The sequence below is a fragment of the Labeo rohita genome, chromosome 14 (assembly GCF_022985175.1).
Source record: "Labeo rohita strain BAU-BD-2019 chromosome 14, IGBB_LRoh.1.0, whole genome shotgun sequence".
Lineage (NCBI taxonomy): Eukaryota > Metazoa > Chordata > Actinopteri > Cypriniformes > Cyprinidae > Labeo > Labeo rohita.
The window spans coordinates 31,326,669-31,342,277 of record NC_066882.1 but is presented as its reverse complement, the minus strand read 5'-3'; the positions used below and the strand labels follow the sequence as shown (position 1 = coordinate 31,342,277).

Below are 15,609 nucleotides of genomic sequence, written 5' to 3'. Positions count from 1 at the left end.
ACATTATCCTTTATACTGTAGATCAGTGTTGCATAATAGGGTCCAAATCAGGCTCAATGCCCACAGAAACATCTTACTGGTCAACCTACCCATACATTTTAAAACAAATTCAGACGTCATAATTATTGCTGTGATAAGCTTTCAGGTGATTCCGGACTTAAGATTTATGAAATAAGTATCAATTTACATTCTTTTATAAACTCCCTGAAGACAACAAAGCTTTTGAAACACCAGTTCAACAAAGTGAAAAATCAAAGCATTTTAATGCAAACGGTGTAATTGATGCTTTATTCACTCACTATATCAGAGAATGTTAGCAAAAGCTGTTTTTCAGGAAAGTCTGTTGCTAAGTGGCAAGCTTACTGTCATCTGTTAACAAATTTGCCTAAATCCTAATAGTGGTGCTCTTCATGTGCACTCATCTCAAGGAAACTTTGCAAAAACTGTGCAAGTGCAATTAGAGTCACACAAAGATACTTTTAGTTTACATGCCATTTTAAAAAGACTAAATATTGCTTTATTTCAACTTAGCCTGACCTTCGAAGAGTGTGTGAATGCACTGAGTGAGTACAGAAAAATGACCTTATGCTGTAAACTTGTCCCGACACAGTCAGATAGGACACAGTGTTACAGTAAACCACAGAGATAAACAGCAAAAAACAGAATTTGTTGACATACCTCATTCATTTTCTCATCAGGGTTGGAGTCACTGGTAGCCATTTTACCTGCAATATGAGAAAAGCATACAAGCATATGAAATGTATCATTTTCAGCTTTACTGGAAATTAAAAAAGCAATAATTTATTTGCAACTAAACATATAATTATATGATAGATTTAAAATGCATTTATTTTATACTCTATTAACGCATTTACTGATTTATCACTCGAGACTTACTGACATCAAAATTGTAAATAAACTTTGGAGCAATGTGGAGCACTTCTTGTGCAAAATGCATATTTCTTAATATTAGGCCTAAAATGTGAGCCTGGACCACAAAACCAGTCTTAAGTCGCTGGGGTATATTTGTAGCAATAGCCAAAAATACACTGTATGGATCAAAATTGTTGATTTATGCCAAAAATCATTAGGAAATTAAGTAAAGATCATGTTCCATGAAGATATTTTGTAAAATTCCTACTGTAAATATATAAAAACTGAATTTTGGATTAGTAATATGCATTGCTAAGAACTTCATTTTGACAACTTTAAAGGTGATTTTCTCAATATTTAGATTTTTTTGCACCCTCAGTTTCCATATATTCAAATAGTTGTATCTCGGCCAAATATTGTCCTATCCTAACAAACCATACACCAATGGAAAGCTTATTTATTCAGTTTTCAGATTATGTATAAATCTCAATTTCAAAAAATTGACCCTTATGACTGGTTTTGTGGTCCAGGGTCACAAATATGTTTTAATGTCACTATTGATGTGGATTGTATGATCTGTAAATATTTTGCATTTAAAGAACAATACTGTTTAAAGTGTACCTAATGTATACTTGCAACAGTTCCACTTTAGCGCTTAAGTATATCTTTAGTTGGCCTTCAGCACTACTTCCGCACAATTAAAATGCATTAAGTACAAAATTAGCTGTTCCAATTTATCAGAATTTTAGTACACTAAAAGTACAACTGCAGGGTATTTTTATTTAGTACATAAATATGTAAATGTAGCTGCAGTATACTTTTATTTATTTTAAATACATTTTAGACTATTTATTTTTCACTAGGGTCAATACAAGTATTTAGCCTTCGAGAAGCTTGTCTGTAGGGATCCTCACCATTGGAAATGTCTTGAAAATCAATGCTTTCGTCTTCCGGAGAATGACCCAAGAACTCATGAAGTTTAGTCACCAATGTATTCAACTTACTAGACCTGAAATAAACACAACATCGAGTACCTATCAATGGGCCACCTTTAACAACATTTACCACAGATACCACTGGTATTGTTACTGCAAACCTGAACTGAATATGGAGTTTCAGTGTAAAAAGCTTTCAAAATATATTTTTTTATTACACAAAGACGTATGTAAGACTGGAGGCTAATACCAAGTTAGCATAAGCTATTCTGTCAGGAGCTACGGTACTGTTTACTACTGTTAAATGGATAAAGATACGTTGTAATGCGACAATAACAAAATGACAATACCTCAAACACAATTTAAAAGCTGTCTAATGAAAACCCATCTTCGAGGTCATGCTTCAAATTCGGCAAACAGAAGTAATGTACAGTACAACATAAACAGTCACATGAATTAAACCGAAGGTAGTGTGAGTCCTTTCGTGCGCCGCGGTATCTGTTGATTGACAGGTGGCGTCATCACTGAGCCCGTCTCCTATTAGCGCGTAACACAACAGCCGGTAAAAGGACGGAAGACGCACACTGATAAGAGCTAACATAAACAAACCGATCAGCTCGTGCCTGCCAATAAAAGTAAGGAAATGCCACGAAACGAAGTGCATCAATAAATGAGATGAGGGGAAAACCAAACATGTCATTACAGATTGCTGTTCGTGACGTTTGGCTACTTGTTTGACACAGATTGTTATCCACTGATTTCCTTTCAATACTAACGCTGATTTGGGAGGGAAATACTAGAGATACAAAAACAGCACTCGGATCTTTTAAATCTAAATCGCTGTAAGCTAAAACACCCATTTTAATGAAGTGCAAAAAAAAATTGGTAGAGAAAGGCCTAGTTCTAGCATATGACCAATGCACCTACAGATGCACAATAGGGTGAACAATGAAAATGCTTTCTAAAAAAACAGAAGCAAGGCACTCTCAGGATTTCAGTCCCTATAAAATATCCTCACGCCGCCCCCTAACTATCTGCAATACTTGAGCATAGATGCGAAGTGCACAAATGCATGCACATATTACCCGGCTACATCCCTACACCTACCTTAAGATCTCTGTGCTTAATTGACGCGCAGATCTTTGAGACGTCACCGGTTTGGCACCGCGAGGAAAGGCTTTTTTTCATTCGATCCGGTGAATTTTCAGGTGTGTATTAAAAGTAAATTGTGTTTTATGCCGATCAGGGCAGACAAAGCGAGAGCGCCATCTTGCCGGATGGCTGGAGACGCGCTAAAATGGCGCACGCGAGACTCCACTCATCTGCGCGCGCGCTCTGAATGCACTCAGCGCGAATACACACACATGCACTACGCGCGATTCACTTTAAATACCACAGTCCGCGTCCTCTCTGCGTGGTCACTGAATGCATTTTTGAAACACGCAGAAAAATAATAAATAATGCATGGATGCATGCATGCACTTAATGCAAAGTGCGTGCAGCGTAGAAGCAGAAATTAGGGCATGAGTTTTATGATGCATTCTGGACCCATGCTTGTTGTACCGGCGTGTGCTGTAGTTAATGTGCAAAATCACGCCATGCACTTTTTTTCTTATAATGTTTTGAGCCCGATATGCCGAGCTTCCATGCCATTGCATTCTGTTATTCAAGCATCACAATGCACAATCATTTTAGTGATCACTCGTGGTTCATGTTACATACAAACTACATGCATGTGAAGGGGAGGATGCTGTGTTCTCCGGCGCATGCAGCCGCACTCTCAGTGGTGCACATACCTGCAGATGTCTGTGGTCATTTCGTCCCCTTCTAAATCTGCAGCCTCCTCTAAAATATTTAGATTTTTGTCTTTTCGAATTTTTTTTTTTTCCTAGATGCAGGCTAGGGTTGCTTCATGATATTAAACAATGCCAGGATCCATGTTGCTATGGTGGAGCTCCATGCACCTGATTGGCTCGTTTTATCCCGTTAAGTGTAAACCAGGAAGAGACTCCCTTCTTTGCTGATGTATTCTTGATTTTAAATCTTTTAGAATTACTCTGGTTTTCCATCTTCATTTCGTGATCACTAAACTGTGAGAAAAACCCATGACCATTTTGCAAATTGCAATCAATATGAATAATAAAAAAGATAAAGTACAACTAAATCGGAGGAAATTGGGTAGAAAGAAATTATTTTATTTTGAAGCAAATAGCAAAAACAATGACATTCATGTACAACTGATTGAAAAAACTATGCATGATCACTGGAAATTTAAACGAAAGCTCTTCTCTTGTTCCTTGCTGCGGCTTTCACACAACTTTGAGACCTCCTCCACTCTCCTCTGGAGTAAAACTGCAGACAAAAAGTATACAATAAGTAAAAGTATTTGAACAATAAGATCTGTAATTTTTTTTTTTTTTTTTTTTTTTAAGAATTCTCTTCTGCTCACCAAGCTTGCATTTATCTGATCCAAAATACAGCAAAAGCATTTTATATTTTTCTAATATTTTTAGCATTTAAAATAACTCCTTTTTAATTGAATATATCCTAATATATCTTAAATCTTTAACTTATTCCTGTGGTCAAAACTGAATTTTCAGCATCATTACTCCAGTCTTCAGTGTCACATGATCCTTCAAAAATCATTATCATATACTGATTTGCTGTTCAAGAAACTTTTTTTAAAATTATTTTTATTATTATTATTTTTTTTTTCAGGATTCTTTGATGAATCGAAAGATCCAAAGATCAGAATTTAACTGAAAAAAAAAAAAAAGCTTTTGTAACATGATACACTATACTTGAGCTTGGAGTCAGTATAATGTTTTTATTTTTGGGAGAAAGTAATAATAGAAATTAATACTTTTACTTAGCAAGGATGCTTTAAATTGAAGTGATGATAAAGGCATTCATAACTGTACAAAAGATTTCCATTTCAGATAAATGCTGTTCTTCTGAACTTTATATTCAAAGAAACCTAAAAAAAAAAATTCTACTCAGCTGTTTTCAACATAATAAATGTTTCTGAGCAGCAAATCAGAATATTAGAATGGTTTCTGAAGAATCATGTGACTGGAGTAATGATACTAAAAAAAATCAGCTTTGAAATCACAGAAATAAAGTACATTTTAAAATGTATTCAAATAGAACATAGTAATTTAAAATAGCAAAAATATTTCAATATTCTACTGTTTTTGCTGTACTTTGGATCAAACAAATGCAGGCTTGGTGAGCAAAAAACATTCTTTAAAAACACAAAAACCTTACTGTTCAAATACTTTTGACTGGTAGTGTACAAACTAACATTTCATAAAGAACTTAAGGGAATGACAGTTTATTTTTAAGTATCAAAAATTTAAATTTAAAGCCAAAAAGATACCAACCAGAGTTTTGTTCTACCCACTGCAGGGAGTCCATATGTGCATTGAGGATTTTGCAGATCTGCTGAAGCTGAAAAAACAACACATCATCTTAGTCTACATCACACAACAAATTATAAAGAGCATTTCTGTCACAAATCTGGACCATTGAACATATTTTGCATACCGGGTCAGCGGTGTCAGCAGGCCCACTGGATGTGTTGAGGTGTTCAATAATCTCTTTCAGATCTTGGGACATTCTCTTGAGTTGGGCATCCACATTTTCTGCCAACTTGTACCTGGATCAAAGAAACCATTCAAACACTCAGTGACGTCACAGTATAGGAGGGGAAATGTGAGCTCCTTAGATGGCTGATTGAGTTCTTACGTTCTTTCTCGTTCTTCATCTGCGTTCTGCATGTAAATGGTTCCGCTCTGCTCTTTCACAGACTCCTCTAATGGACCAAGAAGATCCTCCAGCTCTTTCTGCTGGGACAGGATGAAGTCCAGTTCTTGATCCAACCTGTGGTACAAGCACCAAAATATAAGTAACAGAACATTTACATCAAACTTGGCAGTAGACCGTATACAAGCATGCTTGTTGACATCTTAGACTGGTCAGTTCATGCTGAAGTTACTTGATTGTGGCTGGTCAATCACTGAAGTCAAAATAATGTTCTATAACTGACAGATGCCACAGGCAACCAACGTTTTCTGCTGTGCCAGTTTCTGTTATATCATGTTTAATTAGGGATGCACAATAATGGTTATGGACTGCCATTTTAATTTTTTCCTCCCACTTCCTGTTTCACATAAGCATGAACCAAGAATGGCAACTCGCACAGTTTCCTCACAGATTTAGTCAAAACAAACAGTGCAAACAACAGCATGAATGAAAACAGAGTGGCGGTATTATACTTTTATTTGAGAAGAAGACCTCAAAAGAGATTGTTAAACTTTGGTTGCCAGGTTTTTGAAGATTTAGTAAACCACTGGGCAGAAACTGTATCAACTTATGAAAAAAAAAAGTCCTGATTGGGGTACCTAAATTCCTGACATCTGGCAATTGCAACCATGAATGCTTGTGGAGGGTTGTTGCAATGCAAGACAACGCACTGATTCAGGATAAACAACCAGCAAGCAAATGAAAAAAAAAATAAATAAATAAATAAATAAATAAAAAGAGAGGAAATCATCTTCATGATACGGTTCACAGCGCAGCCCCGCTCTTAATCTCCACTAAAACTATTAAGCTGAAATAAATCTTCAGGGTGATACATGATCTTTCAGCTTTATGTTGTGGTCCTGTTCACCTTTCTTTAGATTTATTTTTGCCATTTTTAGCCTTTATTGTGACAGGACAGATCAGTATGGATGGGAAGCGAAGAGGGAGAGAGATAGGGGGGCGGGATCGGAAAAGGTTCTCAAGTCGGGATTCGAACACGAATCTCTTGCTTGCTAATGCTCTTTCACAATGTTTTGTGAATTACTTCAAGATTTTTTTTTATATAATACAACTTTTTAAATAAAATAAAACATTACCTTCTTTGGTCCAGTTTCACTTTTTCCATATCTTTGTGTAAAGCAGTTATCTAAAAGAAAAAAGAAAAGAAAAAAAAAAAAGATCAATTGTCACTGGAAACCTGCTGCAATATGGTTTTAGGCATTTGTGCCATTAAACACTAGCTTCAGGTTTACAGATTGGTAAGTTAACTATGCATTTCCTTAGGTGGCTTTGTGCTCGAAAAACGATCCAACCCAATGGACCAACTAACCAAGCTTTATAACCATAATTCATATTGGGAAATGTGTTATATAAAAAGCAACAGTGTCTGATTCTGTGGGTGAGCACAGTAGCGTCACATCCGAAATCCAAAAAGCACTCCTTTAAAAAGCTGCATCTTACTTTAAAAGCTATATACTTGCTCTACTCCAAAACAGATGCACTGTAAGAATACTGTCATGACAAAGCCTTGACTCCTGCTCTATTTGAAAAATTATCATGATTCATAATGGATTCGTAATATATATACAGATAAGGACAAAAGTTTCCATACACCATGCAGAATCTACTAAATGTTAATTATTTTATCAAATTAAGAGGGATCATATAAAATGCATGTTATTTTTTTATTTAGTATTGACCTGAATAAGATATTTGACATAGATGTTTTAAATATAGTCCACAAGAAAAAAATTATATTTGAATTTATAAAAATTACTGCATTCAAAAGTTTACATACGCTTGATTATGTGTTGTTACCTGAATGATAAACATCTGTGCTTTTTTGTTTAGTGATGGGTGTTCATGAGTCCCTTGTTTGTCCTGAACAGTTAAACTGCTGCTGTTCTTCAGAAAAATCCTTCAGGTTCCACAAATTCTTTGGTTTTCAAGCATTTTTGTGTTTGAATTTGAACTCTTTCCAACAATGACTCTGTAATTTTGAGATGCATCTTTTCACACTGAGGACAACTGAGGGACTCATATTGCAATTATTACAGAAGATTCAAACACGCACTGATGCTCCAGAAGAAAAAAAACGTGCATTAAGAGTCGGGGGGTGAAAACTTTTGAACGGAATAGAGATGTGTACATTTTTCCTTATTTTGCCTAATTATAATATTTTTTTTCATTTATTACTGCTCTTCAGAGGCTACAGAAGATACTGTACATGTTTCCCAGAAGACAAAATAAGTTACATTTATCCTGATCTTTAAATTCCAAAAGATTTTACCCCATGGGTCTTAATGCATGCTTTTTTTTCATTCTGCAGCATTAGTGAGCATTCGAACCTTCTGTAATAGTTGCATGAGTCCCTCAGTTGTCCTCAGTGTGAAAAGATGGATCTCAAAATCATACAGTCATTGTTGGAAAGGGTACAAATACACCAAAACCCCGGAAAACCAAAGAATTTGTAGGACCTAAAAGATTTTTCTGAAGAACAGCAGGCAGTTTAACTGTTCAGGGCAAACAAGGGACTCATGAACTATTACTAAACAAAAAAACACAGTTGTGGATCATTAAGTAACAATAGAGGAGGGGTGGCGAATGTCGGTCCTGGAGAGCCGCAGCCCTGCATAGTTTTGCTTCAACCCTAATCAAACACACCGGAACAAGCTAATCAAGGTCTGAAGGGTTAGTAGAAAGCAACAGGCAGGTGAGTTTTAATTAGGGTTGGAGCTGAACTCTGCAGGGCTGCGGCTCTCCAGGACCGGAGTTCGCCACCCCTGCAATAGAGTATTAAAAATCAAGTATGTAAACTTTTGAACAGGGTAATTTTTTTTTTTTTTTTTTTTTTTTTTTTACAAATTCACAACCTCTATTTTGTTTTGTGGATTATATGTGAACATCTCTTATGTGAAATATCTTATTCAGGTCAGTACTAAAAAAAAAAAAACATGCATTTTGTATGATCCCTCTTATTTTGGTAAAACTAACATTTCACAGATTCTGCAAGGTGTATGTAAACATTTCACCTCAACTGTATGTGGTAAATGCACATCTCTGTTTATTTTTGATCAAAGATAGTGTATGTGGCAGCAGGGAGAAAACAGTGTGCTAAAGAATCAGTGTATTCCTCTACCTTCTCTCCATTCTCCACCAGCATACGGTCCCAGGCATTGACCTGAGTGGCCTGATCAAGAAAGTGTCGTTCTTGGTCTTCCAGTTCTGAGCTCCACTTGTTAATCAAAGCCTCCAGCTGAGCGTATGACATCACTGGAGCAGTGCTGACAGAACACAACACAAGAATTTTGATATGCAACTTGACACTAAAAAAACAAAAACAAAAACTCAACACCTCACGTTGCTTTGTACCTGGTTGTGACAACTGCAGTGGAGGTGGAGGTGATGGTGGCTGGTGCTGTAGATGCTGCAGTCTTCAGTCCCAGAGAAAAGCCAGTAGCGGCTCCTGTACTAGCAGCAGCTATAAAACAAACACATGCACAAATAATACAAATAACTGATAGGAAAATTATATATTGGCCTCAATTATTTGTTCAGTGTGTATTCATGAGCAAATCGAGTGTGTGAGAATATGTGTAGGCACCTGTGCTTATAGCAGGAGCAGCTCCTAGAGGTTTCAGTGACAGGCTTGTGGGAGCAATGGATGCTGAGGTCATCACAGGAGCAACTGAGGCCGTCGAGGAGCCCACTGACAAAGGAGAGAAAAGCCCATGTGATGTCATGATGATTTCTCTAGAACTGTTCTAAATGATTCAAATGAGTTTCCACACTTTTATCCAATTAACTTCCTTTACTTTGCAATTAGTGGATATAAAAAGGGGACTTTATCATTGTCTTACAAAAATAGATAAGGAATATTTTGTATTATTGTGGTGTTTATTTGCATTAGACAGTAAGACGCAAAAAAGGCTATCCATAAAGAGGTAGCAAAAGCAGGTGTGCTGCTCCTTCCTTCGTTTTTGTGTCTTTTCGCTTGGTGTGAGCCGAGCCAGCTGTTAGAACAATACTCACATTCAAAGTAGAAAATGTGATACATGCTGAAATAGGAAATCAGGCTTGCCTAAGTTAGACTATGTTAACTTCTAGCAGAAACTATACATAGCCAGTGGCAAGAGTAAGTTGTCTGAGTTTTATTTTACTCACATTTATAAACAATCTAACTAAAAACCAATCCAACTAAACCCTAAATCTGAAATGATTAAAATTAAAAACTTTTTTTTTTTTCCAGCAGTACTTTAGTTGGCATTACTTTTGTGCTTTGGGTCATTGTCTTCTTACATCACCTAGTCACTCTAAAGCTTAAAGTCATGAACTGAAGTCCTGATATTCTCCTGTAAAATGTTTTGATACATTTTAGAATTCATTGTTACTACAATGATTGGAAATGTCCAGACTAGGGGTTCAATGGATCACAGTTGATCTGTTTGGAACAGGCCACATGGTTTCGGCACTCACGTGGTTCAAGAATTAGTTACAAAGTTTAATCATTATAGAGTAATGCATTGTGTTTGTAATTAAAAAAAAAAAAAAAAATAAAAATAAAAAAAAAGCACATTCAAGATACACATTTTCCCAGAGGAACTGTGGTACAACCAAGAGGTTTTGCGCAACCAGTAATCATTTTATCATTCAATTTAATCATTTATAATAACAATTTAAGCCATTTATATACTCATTTCATTTCTTTATTAACTGATTTGTCATTTTCTTTTATATTTCTTTTATATTATATCAGTTGTTTAGTCTTATGATTGTGTGGTCTCAAGGGATATTTGTGTTTATGAGTTAGAGATAAGAGAATGTCTCCATTTCAAGGTTATCATCATCACAGGACGAAGTTGTGCAGTAATTTATGGCTTGTGGTATAATAACACTTGTTGGATTTGTGCTGATCAGAAAAGTCTGAGCATTGAAACATACAAAACTAAGATAATTCAACAAACTCTGCTCCTTTTTATATCATCATCACTTCATCTCCTGCTTCTGCTCTTCTCTGGCTTTGCTCAGTCAACAAGAATATAGTTTTGGGTACCAGACAAGACTTGCTGTTAAAGGAGAAGTCCACTTCCAAAACAAAAATTCACATATAATGTACTCACCACCTTGTCATCAAAGATGTTCATGTCTTTCTTTCTTCAGTCATAAAGAAATTATGTTTTTTGAGGAATTTCAGGATTTTTCTCCATATAATGGACTGATATGGTGCCCCGATTTTGAACTTCCAAAATGCAGTTTAAATGTGGCTTCAAACAATCCCAGCCGAGGAAGAAGGGTCTTATCTAGCTAAACGACCAGTTATTTTCATTAAAAAAAAAAAATACAATTTAAATACTTTAACACTCGTCTTACCTTTCTCTCCCTGAACTCTGTGTATTCTGGCTCAAGACAGTTAGGGTATATTGAAAAGCTCCAATCGTATTTTCTCCCTCAACTTCAAAAATCATTTCAAAATCATCCTACATTGCTGCAGAAGTACCGACACAGTCTTTGCAAAGTGAACATGCAAAGAAGATCAAACCCTCAACAAAAAAGGTAAAACAGCGATATAGGATGATTTCAAAGTTGAGGGTGAACATGAGATTATATGAGTTTTTCGACATACACTAACTGTCATGAATGGGGACAAAAACCGTCCAGGCAGAGTAAGACAAGATGAGTGTTAAAAAGTATATAAATTATATATTTTTTTATGAAAATAACTGATCGGCTGGGATCATTTACAGCCACATCTGGGATCGTTTAAAGCTGCATTTAAACTGCATTTTGGAAGTTCAAAATCGGGGCACCATGTCAGTCCACTATATGGAGAAAGATGCTTAAAGGTTTTCATCAAAAAACAATTTCTTTACGACTGTAGAAAGAAAGACATGAACATCTTGGATGACAAGGGGGTGAGTACATTATTTGTGAATCTTTGTTTTGGAAGTGGACTTCTCCTTTAACAGGTTTTGGGTATTAAACAACTTTGCTGACTAGCTATCCTGTTATCAGACAAAACTGATATTTCCTGACAGGATCTGTCATCTGGGCTGGATCTGATATTTCTGGCATTGAGGCATGATCTAACAGTTATATGTACTATTGTGACAGAGACAAAATCAGATCACATTTTAGTGATCAATGCAGAAATTTAGATCTTTTCAACTAGACTATTTTTTGCCACTGTGAGTGTATACAGTAATACTGAAGAAAGCTTCATATGAGAATTTGCAATGGAACAGGAACTCACATGTGAATCCTGTGGCTGGTGCTGAGGCTATAGGAGTAGCAAACAGAGAGGATACTGGAGCTGGCATGGACTGACTCGGTGCAGCGCTGGTGGGGGCTGGGGTGGCTAAACAACAACAACAAAAGATGCATCATACAACCATTTTTCTCTTTTGCCAGTTTTTCTCCTATTAGAATAGCCACACTACATATTGCATACCTGAAGTTTTGATTCCAAAGTTAATTGCAGTTGTTGGGGCTGTAGAGGCAGTAGTAGAAGCTCCAAGAGTCAGACCTATTAATCAGCAGCAAAACAAATTAGACAAAAATAGGCATACATCTATCATAAAGGAAAAGTGTGATACAGTGTGTATAACAAACTCAAACAATTTTCATTCTCTGTGCTGACATATTCAACTGAAACAGGAAGTTTGGCTGGCAGGCCTTGTCCAGAGCAGTGATAGAAATTAATCTTTCCAATAAGTTTAAATGGGCATTTTTACCCTTAAAAGCCATTTTTTTAAAGTGTGCATCATCTTTCGAGTCAAATTCTTACATTTGGGTTGTACAAATGAAATCAGACAAATAAAATCAAACAAATGAAATCAGTATCAACAAAATTCATCTTTGCAATTCAGAGGAAACAGTTGCTGCATCTGAAGTGGCATTTAGATGCATTTACACAATGTTTAATGCAGCTCTGAGGGACATGGAATACTTTAACCTGCAGTTACAAATACACAATGTTTTGATCACATTGAATACTGATATTTGAAATGATTTAAAAATGAAAAGATACTTTAAATGTGAAACTAAATCACCAGTAGATGTCAGCAAGTCATTGCGATTGAACCGAATCATTTAAACGGTTGATTCATTCAGGAACAAAACACTGTCATGTTGCTCAGAGAAGCAAAACAGTGCTGTGGCTGTGTTTGGAATGATTTTTGCATTTTACCTTTTTTATTATTATGAAAGGACAGAAGTGACAGGAAGCGATATGGAACAGAGAGATGGGGGCGGGATCGGGAAAGGTCCTCGAGTCGGGATTCGAACACAAGGCTATCGCCGCTGACCAACACTCATTTCTATGTGGAGATGTGTACCAGTGTATTACCTGTGGGTTGAGCCCCTAGTGAGAGCACAGGGGTAGGCTGTGCTGGTGCAGCCGAGGATGCTTGAACTTTAGGTGCCCCAAAGCTGAATCCCCCCAGAGGCTGCTGGGCTGCAGTTGTCTGAGTGGGGAGACCTCCGAAACTGAAGCCCGTCCCAGCAGATGAACCCCCCAGGGTCACACTTGTGGTCGCAGGCTGAGGTGCTGCAGGTGTGCTGAGTTTTGGAAGTGAGGCACTGGATGCAAAGACAGGAGCAGACTTTTTAAATATAACAGACATGTAAATGGTTTCCAATCCTGTTGATCCACTGTCACCTTTCAGTTATACAATGGATATTTTTCCAACTCCGGATGTGCAACAACCAGTCAGAATTTTTCAACACTTGTTGAATTCTACAATTAAACACACTTACACACTAGAGAGAGCACTGAAAGAGAGCCAAACAGAGAGAAAGGCATATCATGCATTTTTAGTGTCTAGACAGAGCCAGTTCACTACGAAATCAAGCAGGAAAACAGCAAATGTCAAAAAGCACAAATTCTGTGAAAAAACTGTTTTTATTATTGCTTTATTAAGACCAACAGTATGAACATTATAAAAAAAAGAAAGAAAAGAAAACACAACAAAAATGGATTAAACCCAAATAAAATCTCACCCAAAAGAGAAGCCTCCACTCGAGGTGGTGCTCTGAGTCTGGGCCCCGAAGCTGAATCCACCCTGCGCGCTTCCATTATTCTGTGTCGGCTGTGCGAGAAGTCCTGCGATTTGAGACGGTTGGTTTCCAAAGGTTTGAGTCTGGGGTTGAGTGGCGCCGAAAGAGAAGCCCCCTCCTGCAGGAGTGCTGGTCTGCAGCCCGAAGCCTGTAGTGGCTGCAGCTGTAGTTTTAGGGGTTCCAAAGCTGAAGCCTCCAGTGCCAGCCTGTCCGAAGTTAAACGCCATAGTGCTGCAAATAATGAGTGAAATAACAGTGTTAGGCTTAATATACCAGGCCTGTCTGACAGTGGATCCGTATAAATGACTTTTACATATTATTTAATTGAAAAACCTAAATTTCAGAATTATTGGTTAAACACTATTGTGCCAAGCAGCTAACATAGCACAAATGTTATTTATGTCATTTAGACAGATTAATGTAAAAATATATTATTAGTTAGATAAACACGATTACACAGGTTCAAGAGAAACTGAGGTTGTGTCTAGAGACCTAAACCATAGTACTGTAGATGTGTGCAGTCAACCTTAACTCCTTATTTCAGACTATTATGTGTAGAAAATGTTATTCATGTACGCAGCTCATTATTTTTGACACCATGATCCAGAAATGCTATCTAGGTAGCCTGCTATGTCTCGTCCAAAAATGCTTTTGAAGTAAGCAGTTTACTAGGTTTTGCGACCACAATGTCCAAAAATGTCTTGCAGGTTCTTTAGACTTAAGAATATGATGACTCATACTGACTAACATTGTGTAGGCTAATAACAGCCAATGTTTTGCTGCTGAACTAACGTTAGCCTCTTTTACATATTCAGTCATAAAACGATATTAAAATTAACTGTTAACAAACTAAAGCAGAAGAGCAGCTTATGTGCTTCTTCAGAAAATATCATTTGGTATTATCGCTTCTTTAAAGACGATGAATATCATAAAACAACCGCTATGGTTTAACTTCAGTGATGATACAGCTGACAGCTCCTCACAAGTTCACCGAATTACATCACCCATGTTATTACTATAACATACCGACTAAATAATACACAATTTCAATGTGAAATAAAACATTATCTGAGAGAAAAAAAGACGCATAATTAAAACTTACAGCTCTTCACAGCAGCTCCCGCGCGTAATATGCGTCACATGCGCTACCCCTGTGAGGACCTCTGCGTCAACTGTCTAAAATACTGCCTGATTAAAATTACAGCTCTTAAGCGACACGCCACCAGTTTATGCAGGCCAGTCAGATAGTCCAAGTGTCTTACAAAAAGGTTTTATCCTGTTAAGTACGTTTTGGAAAGATTTTAGCTTAATATTTCATATACCTGTGATTTTTGTGGTCAAGAAAAAATAAACTTTTTGCATTTATTTTTTCATTGTATTTACTTAAGACTATTTTGGAAGGATGTGAAATTCTATATTAATAGAAAGATGGAATATATGATAGAGATTTGTATATTTGATGTGCTGTTTTACACAGAAAATGAATATTTGAATTGTAGGGAACGATATATTATACAATTGCTTATTCTTATTATTAATTAATGACTTTACATTGTATGTAAATCTTTTGGAACAATCCAAAAAAAAAACAAAAAAAAAACAGGAAACCTGTAATGCTCTGAAAGCATTGAATTTTATGTAATTTTCTTTTTTATCTTGTCTTCCTTTTCTCTGGCAGCTATTGTAATTTGACATGAATATGTAATACCTCGTGTTCTCATGGCATTTGGAATAATAAAGCATTATTAAAAAAAAAAAAAAAAGGCAGCTGCACATGATCATATATGCAGCTCGAACAAAACATCTAAAATTCCAACGTCAGCATGTTTTAATGTGATAACATGCTCAGAAAATGATTAGATTAAAAGAGCAATGACAATATTATAATAGATATGTATCTATGAATACTATGTTGTTGTTTTTGAAACATTTTAAAGCCAGG

The 15,609-nt window shown here is 36.4% G+C and overlaps 2 protein-coding genes across 6 annotated transcripts in view; both read right to left on the bottom strand.

The window, feature by feature from the left end:
- atrx (ATRX chromatin remodeler) overlaps window positions 1–3,123 on the bottom strand; it is a 63,366-nt gene extending 60,243 nt beyond the window's left edge. Inside the window, exons 1-3 of one of the 3 annotated variants that reach the window (XM_051128153.1) lie at window positions 2,916–3,122; window positions 1,788–1,882; window positions 679–725 (exon numbers count right to left, since the gene is read on the bottom strand). In XM_051128153.1, the coding sequence (XP_050984110.1) occupies window positions 679–720 (42 nt within the window). In that variant the 5' untranslated portion in view covers window positions 721–725; window positions 1,788–1,882; window positions 2,916–3,122. Of the gene's footprint in view, window positions 1–678; window positions 726–1,787; window positions 1,883–2,158; window positions 2,420–2,915 lie in introns of those variants that run through there. The other 2 variants (XM_051128154.1, XM_051128155.1) reach the window with 2 other exon arrangements.
- Window positions 3,124–3,982: 859 nt separating this feature from the next.
- nup62l (nucleoporin 62 like) lies at window positions 3,983–14,880 on the bottom strand. 3 transcript variants are annotated; one of them, XM_051128168.1, is made up of 13 exons: window positions 14,770–14,880; window positions 13,611–13,898; window positions 12,958–13,190; window positions 12,061–12,135; window positions 11,863–11,967; window positions 9,217–9,321; window positions 8,985–9,093; window positions 8,752–8,896; window positions 6,710–6,759; window positions 5,556–5,690; window positions 5,355–5,466; window positions 5,192–5,258; window positions 3,983–4,160 (listed from the first exon to the last, which is right to left on the bottom strand). In XM_051128168.1, exons 2-13 carry the CDS (start codon window positions 13,892–13,894, stop codon window positions 4,069–4,071), a joined length of 1,512 nt encoding a protein of 503 aa, XP_050984125.1. In that variant the 5' UTR covers window positions 13,895–13,898; window positions 14,770–14,880; the 3' UTR covers window positions 3,983–4,068. The 3 variants fall into 3 exon arrangements, with proteins under 3 accessions (XP_050984125.1, XP_050984126.1, XP_050984127.1); XM_051128169.1 differs by lacking the exon at window positions 14,770–14,880 and adding an exon at window positions 14,694–14,745; XM_051128170.1 differs by lacking the exon at window positions 14,770–14,880 and adding an exon at window positions 14,606–14,624.
- Window positions 14,881–15,609: the final 729 nt, after the last annotated feature.